At 50.2% G+C, this 14159-nt stretch overlaps 1 protein-coding gene across 1 annotated transcript; it reads right to left on the bottom strand.

Annotated features, from left to right (window-relative positions):
• Positions 1-7125: 7125 nt before the first annotated feature.
• LOC142819339 (uncharacterized) lies at positions 7126-8409 on the bottom strand. The gene is made up of 2 exons (XM_075905668.1): positions 8191-8409; positions 7126-7953 (listed from the first exon to the last, which is right to left on the bottom strand). Exons 1-2 carry the CDS (start codon positions 8389-8391, stop codon positions 7705-7707), a joined length of 450 nt encoding a protein of 149 aa, XP_075761783.1. The 5' UTR covers positions 8392-8409; the 3' UTR covers positions 7126-7704.
• Between the last annotated feature and the right edge of the window lie 5750 nt (positions 8410-14159).

Here is a 14159-nt window from a genome sequence, read left to right as displayed (position 1 = left end):
GGCCAGTCCCCGGCAGGGCTGTGTTAGGGCAGGACGACACAACCCCACAGGGACGGGAGTTCCCCCCCACTTCCAGCCCATCCCGGCAACCCTACCCACCTTTCCCTAGGGTCCCCCTTTCCAGGACTCCCCGCCCCTTGCAGGGATTGCAGCCTGAGAGCTCCTTACCTCCATGAGGAGGGCCCCAATGGTGGACTTCCCCATGCCAAACTGGTTGCCCACTAACTGGTAGCTGTCAGGGATGGCAAGCTTCCACAGGGCAATTGCAACCCACTTCTCCAAGGGAGTGTAGGGCCGCAGTTGGGTGTCATATCTCCGGAGAGTGGGGGTGATCCAGGCACAAAACTCCAAAAAAGTGGCCTTCTGCATGCAGAAGTTTTGGAGCCATTGCTGTTTGTCCCACCACTCCATGACCAGACAATCCCACCAGTCAGAACTGGTGTCGAGCCTCCAGAAACGCCTCTCCACAGGGGGATGTGGTTGCCAGAATGTAGCTCCTGCACCCAGGGAGAGGGTCCCCAGAATGAGCTTGGGGTTGAACTGGGTCAGGACTGGGAAGGCAGCTGGCACAACATGCTGCAAAAACTGCAGCATAGCCATGTAGGGCCATCACATGCCAGGGGCAGCTGCGGCTCCATGGCACCAAGGGTACGTTTACACTAGCCCCCTAGTTTGAACTAGGGAGGCTAATGAGGGTGACCGAAATTGCTAATGTGGAATGAGGTTTAACAGTTAATTCGAACTGAGGGTATGTCTACACTACAAAGTTAGTTCAAACTAACGGATGTTAATTAGAACTAACTTTCATAACGGAACTAGCGCTCCGTTAGTTCAAACTTAATTCGAACTAACGGAGCGCTTAATTCGAACTAGGTAACCCTCATTCCACGAGGATTAAGCCTAGTTCGAATTTACTAGTTCGAATTAAGGGCTGTGTAGCCCCTTAATTCGAACTAGTGGGAGGCTAGCCCTCCCCAGGTTTCCCTGGTGGCCACTCTGGCCAACACCAGGGAAACTCGTCTGCCCCCCTCCCGGCCCCGGACTCCTTAAAGGGGCACGGGCTGGGTACGGTGCCCGTGCCAGGTGCAAGCCTGCCAGCACCCAGCCAGCAGACCCTGCACCTGGCACGGATCGAGCCAGCCACCCGATGCCCCCCAGCCCTCCCCCTCTTCCCGGGACCAGGCTGGTGGCTCCCGGGAGCTTGCCCGGGACCGCAAGAGGTGGGCACCCGCCTGGGCTAGTGTGGACATCGTGGAACTTGTCCACAACCTCCACACTAGGCACAGGAAAGTGGCCGGCTAGGTCAGGAGAGCTGCCAGCCTGGCCACCCAGGAGCAGGTGTGCATGAAAATCAAGGGGGTCCACTGAGACCCCCGACCCTGAGCCCTGAGCTTACAATGGCCGTACTGGGTCAGACCAAAGGTCCATCTAGCCCAGTAGCCTGTCTGCCGACAGCAGCCAACCCTAGGGACCCTGGAGGGGATGGACCGAACTACCATTTGTGACCAAGCCATTTGTCTCGTGCCATCCCTCTCCAGCCTTCCACAAACCTTGGGCAGGGACACCACTCCTACCCCCTGGCTAATACCACTCCATGGACCCAACCTCCATGACTTGATCTCACATCCCTTTAAACTCTGTTCTAGTTGTATCCTTCACAGCCTCCTGCAGCAAGGAGTTCCACAGGTTGACTCTTTGCTTTGTGAAGAACAACTTTCTGTTACTAGTTTGAAGCCTGCTACCCATTCCTTTCCTTTGGTGTCCTCTAGTCCTTCTTTATGGGAACTAATGAAGAACTTTTCTGTATGCACCCTCTCCACCCAACTCCTGCTTTTAGAGACTTCTATCCTGTCCCCCCTCCATCTCCTCTTTTCTAAGCTGAAAAGTCCCAGTCTCTTTAGCCTCTCTTCATAGGGGACCTGTTCCCAACCCCTGATCATTTTAGTTGCCCTCCCCTCTCCCACCCTCTCTCTTCCCCTCTCCCACCTCCTTTTCCCAGTCTCCCCCAGTTTTGTTCAATAAAGACAGATTCCATTTTTGAACACAATTGTCCTTTATTTTGTACATCAAGAAGAGGGGCTAGGGAAGGGTAAGTGGAAGGAGGTGAGGGAGGAATGGGGTACGTGCCCCCGATGGGGAGGACTGGGCTGGCTCTACGGGCTTCTGGGGGTGGAAGCTCTCCTGCAGCCCCCCAATTGCCCCCTCTCGCCAGATGGCAGCCTGCGGCAAGTGCAGCCGGTCTGATGGCCGAGTGCTGTGATATGCCCAGTGTGGGTACTCCAGGCAATCCAAGCCAGGACTGGTTTGCAAGCGGGGCACCCTGAGAACTGTCTGTCCGGGGTGGGGGTCGGGAGCCTTTAAGCACAGCCCTCGGCTAGCCTGACACAGCAGCTCCACGCTCTAAGTCCTCCTCTGATGCCCTGCCGGCACTGCTTCCGGCCATCCTTAACCCCGGTTCAGGTTCCACTTAATGTGGACACGCTAGTTTGAATTAGCAAAACGCTAATTCGAACTAGTTTTTAGTTCTAGATGCGTTAGTTCGAATTAGTTTAGTTCAAATTAACTAATTCGAACTAAGTTAGTTCGAATTAACGTTGTAGTGTAGACATACCCTAAGGGGTTTATCTTGGAATCGCGATTCTCTGCCGCGTGTAGATGCGGGCAGTTACTTCAGGCTAGTCAGTTTCCAAAATGGCAACCAGCCGGGAATATGCTAATCAAGTGCAGGATATTTAAATCCCATGCTTCATTAGCAATGTCGGTCTCCCTCATTAGCCTCCCTAGTTCAAACTAGGGGGCTAGTTCAGACGTACCCCAAGAGAAAAGCTATGGTGTTCAAAAAGCAGGGCAACCACAGCAGGCACTGTGAGAGTTTGCTGTCCCTCGAAGAGGTAGGCAAGCATGCAGCAGAAGCAGAGAAACAGCTGTCCAGCGGAGTCCCTTTAAGCATGAGTCTTTGCAAGGCTCCAGCACCAGCACTCAGAAGCAACTGGTGACCTAAAGCTCTGGCTGAAGTGGTTCCGGGTGGTCTTTTATGCGAGAGAGCGTCCAAGCATTCTGGATGCTCTCTTTCGGAAAAGTGCATCACTTTGTGTTTTTGTGTGTGGACGCTCTCTTTCAGAAGAAGTTTTTCTGGAAGATCTCTACTGAGAAAAGATTCTTCCAAAAGAAGCCTGCAGTCTAGACATAGCCTAGCATCCTCTCAAAATGGCATTTATGGCATTTATGGCATTTATGTCTATAAATCTGCCACCGAAGTCCACAATGCCTGGAACACCATAAAGAAATAACACTTTCTTTTTATAAATTCTCACTGTCAGGGTATGTCTAGACTACATGGCTCCGTCAATGGAGCCATGTAGTCTAGATATACCCTTAGTGGGAGAGGGGAAAGGGCTGTGAGGAGGAGAGGGCAAAAGATAGGCACATAGGTGCTATCAACTGTTCTTATTTGGGAACCCTATGCATGCAGTATCAGAGGGGTAGCCATGTTAGTCTGAATCTGCAAGAACAACGAGAAGTCCTGTGGCACCGTATAGACTAACAGATTTATTGGAACATAAGCTTTCATGGGCAAAGTCTTTGTCTTTGCCCATGAAAGCTCTCATTGTCTTTGCCAATAATATCAGTATTACCCAGTTTCATAACCTGGTTAGACAGTATCCTATCAATGGCATAACAGAGTAGCCCCAACGGTTGATATTCCCATGCTGAATTGGTTGGCTAAGACCAGTAACTTCCTGTGGTGGTAAGTATCCAGATGCAATGGCACCTATATATCCATGGATGTAGAGCACTACATGTTGGTTTGCTGTCACTAGAGTCAGTTTGGGCCAGTTCTCAAAAAGGTGCCCCACCATATCCTGAAGTTTTCTCACCATTGCTCGTCATGCCAGATCTTCTGAACAATCCTTTCCCACCAATCCATACTGATTTCATGGTAGATGATTCAGGAGCCAGTCCAGTTGCTCAGCATACTCCTGCTCTTGCTATCCCATTCTACTGCCACTACTGGAATGCTTCATCCAGCTGCTCGAAGAGTTGCTCCTGCAACAAGTGAAACCAACTGCCAAATGTTCACCTCTGAATGAAGGAAATTGTGGGGTCTCTTCAGGAAGTCAGCAATTCAAATATGGAGTGAGTCAGCCCAAAAAGGATGTAGGGACAGCAGAAACAAGAATTTTAAAAAAATGAACCCACCTGGCGTCCCACAATTCATGGCAAAAACAACTGCAACATGGATGCTACTCAACAGCAAAGCGAAGGGCCATGGGATATGCTGCACCTTCATTTCACAGCAAATGGTTGCTGGGTATTCCCATGATGCAAACTGAAAACTAATGAGTGGTCCGTGTGCATACTATTTGTGCAGGTCTCAGAAGCTCATCAAAAAACTTTGACTCCCTCATTAGGCAGACACTCGCATAGAGTCCACTGATAAAGAGTCATTTGAAAGGAGTACTCAGAGCAGTTCATTGGAGACCTGCCACTGCCTCATTTATTTGATGGGGCTGTGCCAAGTCAGAGCGGGCGTTCATTTTCCTAACTTTGCATCAATAATTAATCAAACCAGGTTTTACATAAGCCTGAACATAAAATTATTAGCTCCTAGAGGTTCTGCCAGCAGTTACCACAAGACCTTTGTCAGCAGCCTCAGAAATTATGTGTTTTAAAGGGATAGAAACATAGATAAACATCCGTTTCTTTCCCCTGTGGGTGCTCACTCAATCAGCTCTAATTCTCTTTCCTTTTGGTCTTTCAGACAAGAAGCTGGTTTGAAAGCAAGCAGTGAGCATACACTGGAAAATGGAGATATGGAGAAGAGGAAAATGGTTCAAGTAAAAAAAACTGGGACTCCAAATTAGACTGTAAGATCTTTGGGGTAGGGGTTTTTTTTTGTTATTTTTTGTACAGTGCTTAACATCTGGGGCTATCTCTACACTAAGGGTGTGTCTAGACTACATGCCTCCTTCGACGGAGGCATGTAGATTAGCCAGATCGGAAGAGGGAAATGAAGCCGCGATTAAAATAATCGCGGCTTCATTTAAATTTAAATGGCTGCCCCGATCTGCCGATCAGCTGTTTGTCGGCAGATCGGGGGAGTCTGGACGCGATGCCCCGACAAAGAAGCCTTTCTTCATCGACACAGGTAAGCCTCGTTTCACGAGGAAGAACGCCTTTTTCGAGGGAGATCCGTCGAAAGAACGTGAGTCTGGACGGGGGGAGCCCTTTCTTTCGAAATTATTGGCCTCCAGGAACAAGCCCTGGTGGACAATCTGGGCCATGGGTTGCACGTCTGTGGTTCCTGGCAGCAGCCATTCCTTAAAGGGACAGGCGCACCCTCACAGCCACTTGTTGCAGACAAGGAGCCAGAGCACACGGCGACCTTGCTGCAGCATGTCACAGCCCCAAGAGCGTCCTGGCCCTTCCTCCGAGCCTTCTGGGGACCCAGCCAAGGGCTCCAAGCGCCGGGCACCATCCTGGTCCGGCGCAGAGATCAAGAGCCTGCTGGAGCTGTGGGGAGAGGAGGAGGCCTTACAGGCCCTCAAAAGCTGCCGGCGAAATGCCGACATTTATGGCCGCATGGCTGAAGCCCTGGCCCAGAAGGGCCACTACCCCCGCACCCAGGACCAGGTGCGCTCCAAGGTAAAGGAGCTGCGGCAGGGCTACGCCAAAGCCAGGGAGGAGAGCTCCCGTTCTGGGGCAGCCCCCCACTACTGCCCTTACTACACCGAGCTGGACCAGATCCTGGGTGGCAGTGGTGAAGCACGCACACCACGGAGGTTCGTGCAGTCCGGACTGGCAGACCCGGTGGTGGACGCTCCAGAGCGGGAGCTACAGCAGTCTGGAGACGGGGACATGGGCCCAGAGGAGGAGGACACCGAGGAGACGGCGACCCTCACCCTGGAGCCAGTCACCAAGACCTCTGAGGCCTCCCAGGTGTCATCTGGCACGGGAGAGGAAGCAGCAGGTGAGTACAGTGAGTTTGTGTCACACCTGGGGGGGGGGAGGTAGGTGGGTGGGTGCACAGTGGGTGATGCACAAGGGAAACCTGTCATGCTCAGGCTGATGCCCAGGTCACACACACACAGTGTGACCTTCAGGATGTCTGCTTCCCCTGTCTCAAGGGAGAGGGCATGCCCTTTTGGACAGCTGTTGCACACATGACTGATTGTGATAGAAATGTAGCCATGTTACTCTGATCTGAGGAAGTGGGTCTGGCCCTGGAAAGCTCATCCCCTAATAAACCATCCTGTTAGTATTGTAAGTGCTACAGAGTCCAGTTTATAGGACTGATTGTGTCTTCTTCTTTTCCTCCACAGCCGGACCAGCTGTGGAAGAGGGCCGCAGCACCCCAGCCCCACCTCCATCTCCATCTCCACCTCGGAGACATGGGAGCCGCAGACACAGGCGTGTCTACGCCGACATCCTCCGGCAGCACGTCGAGGCTGTGCAGGAGCAGAACGCCATCCTGCTACAGAGGGCGGAGGCAGAGGAGTGGTGGCGTGATCGGTTCATGAATGAGCTGGTCCTGCAGCGCACGGTGCTGTACGCCACCCTGAGGGAGGTCAGCAGCTTGCCTGCTGCTGTGCCTGGTCCTGCTCCTCCAGCACCCCATGACCCCACCCCACCAAACCCCCCTTCCACAATAGCAGCCCTTTCCCCCCTTGGACCTCCCTCTCCCCCAGCCCCCCCAGCTCCCCAGCCCCTCTCTCCCCCTGGCCCTCCTCTCCCCCAGGCTTCCACGTCCCAAGAGCCCCCCAGCAGCCAGCCAACCGACAGGTGCATCACCCGATCCCGTAGCCGGGGAGCACCCCAAACACGAGGCCCAGCCAGGAAAGGGAAATCTGCCAAGCCCCGTTCAACCTGATCCCCTTCCCCCCTCCAGGTTTCCAGTCCCCTTCCCCCCTCCAGGTTTCAATCACCCCCATCACCCCAGTTAAAGCACAAACAAAGGGTTAAAGGCACTGTTTGTTTATTGTATATAGTTTGGCCACAACAAAAATGAAAAAAAATTTTGTTATGTTTGCCACATTGTTTGATAATATGTACAAACTTATAAATAAGTAAAGAGAACATTTTATTTTGAAACACACCCTGGTGTAAGTGATGTGTCCAAACTGGGTCAGGAGATGGGTTGTGGAGGGAAGCTTCTATTGGGGGCCAGGGCCCAGTCCCCAGGCAGAAGCCCCTCAGTGCACTCAGTGGCCTCCACTGGAGAATTGCTCCCGGAGGGCCTCCCGGATGCCAACTGCAGACCGGTGAGCCTGGCAGATGGCAGCTGTCCGGGGCTGGGCAAAGAGCCTCTCCTGGGCATCAGCAGCTCTCCCCCACCCTGGTAGGAAGGCCTCCCCTTTCCTCTCCACGAGGTTATGGAGGACGCAACACGCGGCCACCACCTCGGGGATGTTGGTCTCCCCCATGTCGAGGCGTGTGAGCAAGCACCGGAATCTGCCCTTTAAACGGCCAAACGCACATTCCACCTGGTTGCGAGCCCGGTTAAGGCGAGCATTAAACTGCTCCTTGCTCGCATCCACCTGGCCGGTGTAGGGCTTCATCAGCCACGGCATCAGGGGATAGGCGGCATCAGCCACTATGCACACCGGCATGTGCACATCCCCAACCGCAAACTGGCGATGGGGGAAAAAAGTTCCTGCCTGAAGCCTCCGGTACAGGTACGAGTTCCTGAAGATGCGGGCATCTTCACCCAACACAAATGTCCGAAAACTGTCCACGATGGTCGACCAGGGCCTGGAGGACCATAGAAAAGTAGCCCTTTCGATTGATGAATTGGGCTGCTCGATGGGGCGGTGCACGGATGGCAATGTGTGTCCCATCGAGCGCTCCTCCGCAATTGGGGAAGCCGAGGGCAGCAAAGCCGGCCATGACGCTGTCCAGATCCGGTAGACAGATGAGCCTGTTGAGCAGCTCCGAATTGATGGCCCTCACCACCTGCAGAACGAGACAGACAACAAAGTGTTAGAAGGGGTGCCTTATGTCTTAGGAGGAGAACCCACCGCCCACCTTCCTTCTCAAACAAACAGCCCGGGAATCCCCTCCTCAGAACCCCCCCCCCCACAATTCAGGGTGAGTGGAGGAGCTCCCTCCCACTCCCACTCCACTTGGCCCTTCCTGACAGTCTCCCTTCCCCCCACCCCAAACTGTGACTGTCCCCAGACAATGACTTACCTCCATCAAGACGGCCCCGACAGTAGATCTCCCCACTCCAAATTGGTGTCCCACGGAGCGGTAGCTGTCGGGGGTTGCCAGCTTCCAGAGGGCAATGGCGACCCTCTTTTCCAGGGGGATGGCGGGCCGCAGGTGGGTGTCTTGCCGTTGCAGAGCAGGGGCGAGCCAGGTACACAGCTCCTGGAAAGTGGTCTTTCTCATGCGGAAGTTCCGTAGCCAGTCTTGATCATCCCAGATCTCCATCACGAGCCGGTCCCACCAGTCAGAGCTGGTGTCAAACCTCCAAACACGCCTGTCCACGAAAAAGTTCGGAGGCAAAGGCAGTGTGGCTGCCGGACGGGGGAACCCCTCGTCCCTCTGGTCTGGGTCCAGCTCGGGAAGGAGCCTCATGATTGTCTCACGAAGATGCAGCAACAGCTGCAGTATGGTGGTGTGGGGCCCTCGCCTGCCCAGGGGCAGCTCTGGCTCCATGCCACAAATAAGCGTCTGCAAGCAGAAAAACCTCAAAAGAAAAAAGCTGCTGGGGTGTCCCAAGAAGCTGAGCACTCCAAAGCAGCACTGCAATGCCTTGCAAAATTCCTCAAGGGACAGCAAAGGCAGCTGCAGGAGCAGAGCAACGGGTGTTCAGGAGTGTCCCTCTCACCACGCGTCTCTGCAAAGGGCAGGCAGGCAGCACCCGGAAGGAAATGCTGCCCCCATGCCCTGGCAGAAGCAGTTCCGGGTGGCTTTCAATTTCGAAAGACCGTCCGGCAGTCTGGACGCTCTTTTTCGAAATAGCGGATCGATCTTTCGATCCGCGCATTGTAGTCTAGACGCGCTCTTTCGAAAGAAGCCTGCAGTCTAGACACAGCCCAGGTGCCTGCAGGAACAGGAAAATGGTTGAGCTATACCCAGATACTCCTGGCAAGATATCTGCAGATATTTGCTATGTATATATTTTCTTGCAGGAAAACATCAGAGGTTAGTTATTTTTCAGGTTTAGCTGGGATGTTTGCTAGTCTGATTGCTCAACTAGATGGGAGAACAGAACTTAGGACCATAGTTCCTCTCATTTTTCTCCTTTTCCCTCTTTGAACAATCATTTTGCTACCCTCCATCTCCTACTGTACATTAGAAGGCCTTGCCTATGATAAATTGTTCTTTGCTCTGCCAGTGATGCTCCAGCAGTCTGTCAGGAACTCAGTAATGAACAGTGCATTTCTGTTAAAAAAACATATGAGGCAGTCAACGTCCTCTGAAACACCACCCTGATGGAATCAGAGCAAAGTGTTTTGCTTGTTTGAACAACTGTTCACCCCTGTTCAAGGATAAGCCAGAGGAATTGCCTAGGATTAGGGGGCAACAAGCAGCCTTGCAACTTGCCTGCCTTGAGCTGCTTGCATGATAAGGTGCTTTCGGAATGAGTTTGCATTATGTTGTAATTGAGGGGAAATGAGATACCTTCATTACCACCTGAGCAGTGCTATCACTCTGGATACAACCGTGGTGGCTGCTTCCAAAATAAAATTTGTCACCTAGAACACACTGACTCATTGAAAAGAACAAACTACTTAGGATAACACCTCTCATTCTCTGTTTCCTGCTGTCTATGTTACACAATAAAACTTAAACTGCACTCACTGGGTGGGTCCAAATGCCCTATAACTAGGAATTTAACAAACAGGAGCTAACATTCTCTAACAACTACCTAAAATATACCAGGAGTTTTCTATTCTACAGATTCTAGTGAGTGGTTGGCAACTGAACTCATAAAGGGTGTTTCTGTGATTTCTGAAACAAAATACAGGACTGAAGTGGGTCTGGCCCATGAAAGCTCATCATCTAATAAACCATCTTGTTAGTCTTTAAAGTGCTACATAGTCCTGTTTTTTGTTTCAGCTACACCAGACTAACACGGCTACATCTCTATCACTATTCTGTGATTTCTGTGCTTCTATCCCACCAGGTCTATAAAGGGGACCTGCCCAGCACCTAAAAGGCTGAATGAAGACAGCTTAGCCAGGCCATATTGCTAACTGTGGGCATTCCACAGACATTCTTCCCATTGGCAACAGGAGTCTTAATACACTAATGTCAACCCACAAGCCAAAATCATAGAATACTAGAAGTGGAAGGGTTCTTAAGAGGTCAAGTCCTGTCCCCCGCCCTCATGGCAGGACCAAACACCATCTAGATCATCTCTGATAAGTGTCTACCCAACCTGCTCTTAAATATCTCCAGAGATGGAGATTCCACAACCCCCGTAGGCAACTTATTCCAGTGTTTAACCACCCTGACAGTTAGGAAGTTTTTCCTAACATCCAACCTAAACCTTCCTTGCTGCAATTTAAGCCCATTGCTTCATATCCTATCATCAGAGGTCAAGCAGAACAATTTTCTCCTTCCTCCTTGTAAACCCTTTTAGATAATTAAAAACTGATATCATGTCCCCTCTCAGTCTCCACTTTTCCAAGCTAAACCTACCCAATTCTTTCAGTCTTCTTTCATAGCTCATGTTTTCCAAACCTTTAATCATTTTTGTTGCTCTCTTCTGGACCTTCTCCAATTTCTCCACATCTTTCTTGAAATGTGGTGCCCAGATCTGGACACAATACTCTAACTGAGGCCTAATCCGTGCACAGTAGAGTAGAAGAATGACTTCTCATGTCTTGCTTACTCCTGTTAATGCATCCCAGAATCATAAATCACACTGTTGACTCCTGTTTAGCTTGTGGTCCACTCTGATCTCTAGATCCCTTTCTGCAGTACTCCTTCCTAGATAGTCACTTCCCATTCTGTATGTGTGAAACTGATTGTTCCTTCCTAAGTGGAGTATTTTGCAGTAGACAGCTTATCCAGGCCATATTGCTAACTGTGGGCATTCCACATTATTTTCATTGGCAACAGGAGTCTTGACACTCTAATGTCAACCCACAAGCTAATATGTGTCATCAATAAAGCCCAAGTATCAGAAATAATGCGGGGCCACCAAGTTCATGCTGTACAGTAATGGTGAACAGAAGCTAATGGTGATATTGACACTTGTAAATTTGTATATATACACTATAGCCTCTCATGGAGAAATAGCATGGCATCCAGTATAGAACATCTACATGGAAGAAAGATGTCTAGAAGACTGACACACATTGAGGTGTGGAATGAGAACTATGGGACACCTGGTCACAACAGCACAATGCAGACTTCGTTTACACGGAAAAGCAATGGGCTATAGAAATGCTGCTATGTTATAGTGAAAGATGTGTCGGTTTTCCTGAACCATGTGTATCAGAACCTTCCCACAGACCTTTCCTTTTCACCTCATCCTGGGTACTATTTGTTCCTATCCTTGTGGTTCTCCCTGGGAGGTAAAATTTTAATCAGTGCCAAATTATACATTTTTATTGTTACTGCTCACTCCTTCTTTCAGGCGATCTTACTATAGCCAACCACAAGTTTTAATATAAAGAGGGTTGAACAAGTTAGAATTTCCCACTCTGTCCCTCTTAACAAATTCACCCAATCTAGTATGTTTCAGTGGTGATGGGCTTAGGCATTGGAGAACTGAAGGGGCAGGAGGAAGAAGGAGAAGTGAAAGCAAAGTTTATTTTTATTATTAAATCCTTAAATTCTTAGGGTGCAGTGTATCTGTTATCCTTTGCACTGGGAGTTGTTCTTGGGTCAGTGTTCAAATTCTCTTCCCAAAGGGTGGATATCAGCATCTTCCCGCCAGCCTGCCTGTCAGTGTGTCTCTCTATGTCCTTTGTGATATCAGTAAGAACAAGGAGGTGTTTGCCGGCGGAAGTATCTGTGAGCTCTGATGTCTCATAACATTCTCGGCGCTGGGAACATGAGGCAGAGGATGTATCTCTTTCTCTCGACCTTTCTCTTTATCTGTATTACTTGCAGTTAGTATCTCAGCTTCTGCAAATTCATCAGGAAAAAAAATCAATGTAAACTAGACAAGAGACCTTTCCAGACTGAAAAGCAGAGATGGTAGTAGGCGTCCATTAATCCCATTGCTGCAATAAGTCCCTGAAGCAAGGGGACAGGAGAGAAGGTAGAAAGGCAGGGGACAGATAACTAGCAAATCCATTTGTAAGGCTGCTTTTGGGGGTTTTTTGGTTTAGTGTAAGCAGCACTCATGAAATGCACTAAGCCATTTCATTTGCCTTCTTGCAGGGTGCAGAGTGTCTGCAAAGTTAGCAGGCCCAAATAAACTAATTTGCATGAAAAGAAAGCAAAGTCTGTACGCATTCATTAAAAAAGAGGAGTGTTAAATTAAACTGGTTACCCCCTAAGCCCAAATCTTGAAAACTCTGACTAGATCAGGGCTTCATTATATTAAAGACCAAGGCACAAGCTTTCTACAATCCACCACATTCACCATACTCCTTGGAGACAATATTCCTAGTGGAGCCAAAAGTAAAATTCACAGTGGCATGGCATTTTCTGAGCAGTGGTCTGGTCTTCAGATTTCCCTGTCATCAGACAGCAGAATGAAGATGGATGTTGTTAACTATATAATGTAAGATTCAGTTCTTCTCATGAATCTTGTGTGTTAATGAGTTGCACTGCTGCCTATAAAGGCAAACTACCGACAGAACCCTCTGGGCTCGTCTACACTGGCCCCTTTTCCGGAAGGGGCATGTAAATTTCATGAGTCGTCGTAGGGAAATCCACGGGGGATTTAAATATCCCCCGCGGCATTTAAATAAAAATGTCCGCCGCTTTTTTCCTGCTTTGAAGTAGGAATAAGAGCCTCCGGAAAAAGGCGCTTTTTCCGGAGGATCAGGGCCAGTCTAGACGCTCTTTTCCGGCTTTTTTAAAAGCCGGAAAAAAGCGGCGGACATTTTTATTTAAATGCCGCGGGGGATATTTAAATCCCCCGCGGATTTCCCTACGCCGACTCATGAAATTTACATGCCCCTTCCGGAAAAGGGGCCAGTGTAGACGTAGCCTCTATGTATAAAGTCAACAGTACAGCTGTGGACAGTCTGGTATTTTTAGTTGACTATACTGTTTAATTATCTGTACAGCACCTAGATCCTGCAGTGATGGGCACAATACAGTGGGGTAGGTTGATAGAGATACATAGACAAGATTAACCTGAAATTAAAGATGTAAAAGACCTAGTAAAATACCTAACCTATCCCTTCCACAAAGCACTTTCCAGTGCTGAATTGCTCTTTGTAGCCCATTGGTTACTCTGTGAGACTTCCACCATTTCTGGTATTGTTGCTTCTAGTGTTACAAAGTCATGAAGTTGTGACTGTGTAGGTCCTCGGCAATTAGAAATTAGGGATGTCAACATGTACTTGACTATATGATTACCTGATAAACCTAGGCTTATCGGTTAATCTTGTTGACTACATGCATTTCCCCCTCCCCAGCTGCCTGTGTATTAGAGGCAACAAGGGGGGAGCAGCAGCTGATGCTGTGGGGGAGCTGGCTTAAAAGCCAGTTCCCCCCAGCACCAGCTCCGTAGAGCCACATGTGAACCCAGGAGCAGGTCTGCATGAAAGTCAGGTTGGTCCAGTGAGACTCCCAACCCTGAGCCCTGAGCTTCCCTTCCCCCTTCTTCCCCTTGCTTCCCCCTTCCAGCTCCTTCCTTCCAGGTTTCTCCTCCCCTCTCCCACCTCCTTTTCCCAGTCTCCCCAGAGATTCATCCCCCCCAGTTTTGTTTAATAAACCCAGTTTCTATTTTTGAATATACGTGTCTTTTATTTGACATCAGGAAGGGGGGCTAGGGAGGGGTAACTGGAAGGACATGAGGGAGGAATGGGGCACGAGCCCCTGGTGGGGAGGACTGGGGAGGCTCTGAGGGCTCCTCGGGATGGACGCTTTCCCTCAGGGCCTCCTGGATCCTGACAGCCCCCGATGGACCCCGCAGATGGCAGCCTGCAGCAAGTGCAGCTGGGCTGATGGCAACGACCCCACGAGATGCAGCGGCATGTCTAGGGGCAGCTCTGGCTCCATGTGGCCAAGTGCTG

This window comes from Pelodiscus sinensis, chromosome 22, assembly GCF_049634645.1.
Source record: "Pelodiscus sinensis isolate JC-2024 chromosome 22, ASM4963464v1, whole genome shotgun sequence".
In the NCBI taxonomy this organism is placed as follows: Eukaryota; Metazoa; Chordata; order Testudines; family Trionychidae; genus Pelodiscus; species Pelodiscus sinensis.
Note: the sequence above shows the minus strand (reverse complement) of the source record. Positions and strands in the feature narration are given on the sequence as shown.

Excerpts from the sequence above, each read along its gene's own strand:
- LOC142819339 (XM_075905668.1), bottom strand. The coding sequence starts at position 8,391 with ATGAGAAAGACCACTTTCCAGGAGCTGTGTACCTGGCTCGCCCCTGCT. Across the intron at positions 7,954-8,190 it reads TCGGGGCCGTCTTGATGGAG|GTGGTGAGGGCCATCAATTC; the intron begins GTAAGTCATTGT and ends CTCGTTCTGCAG.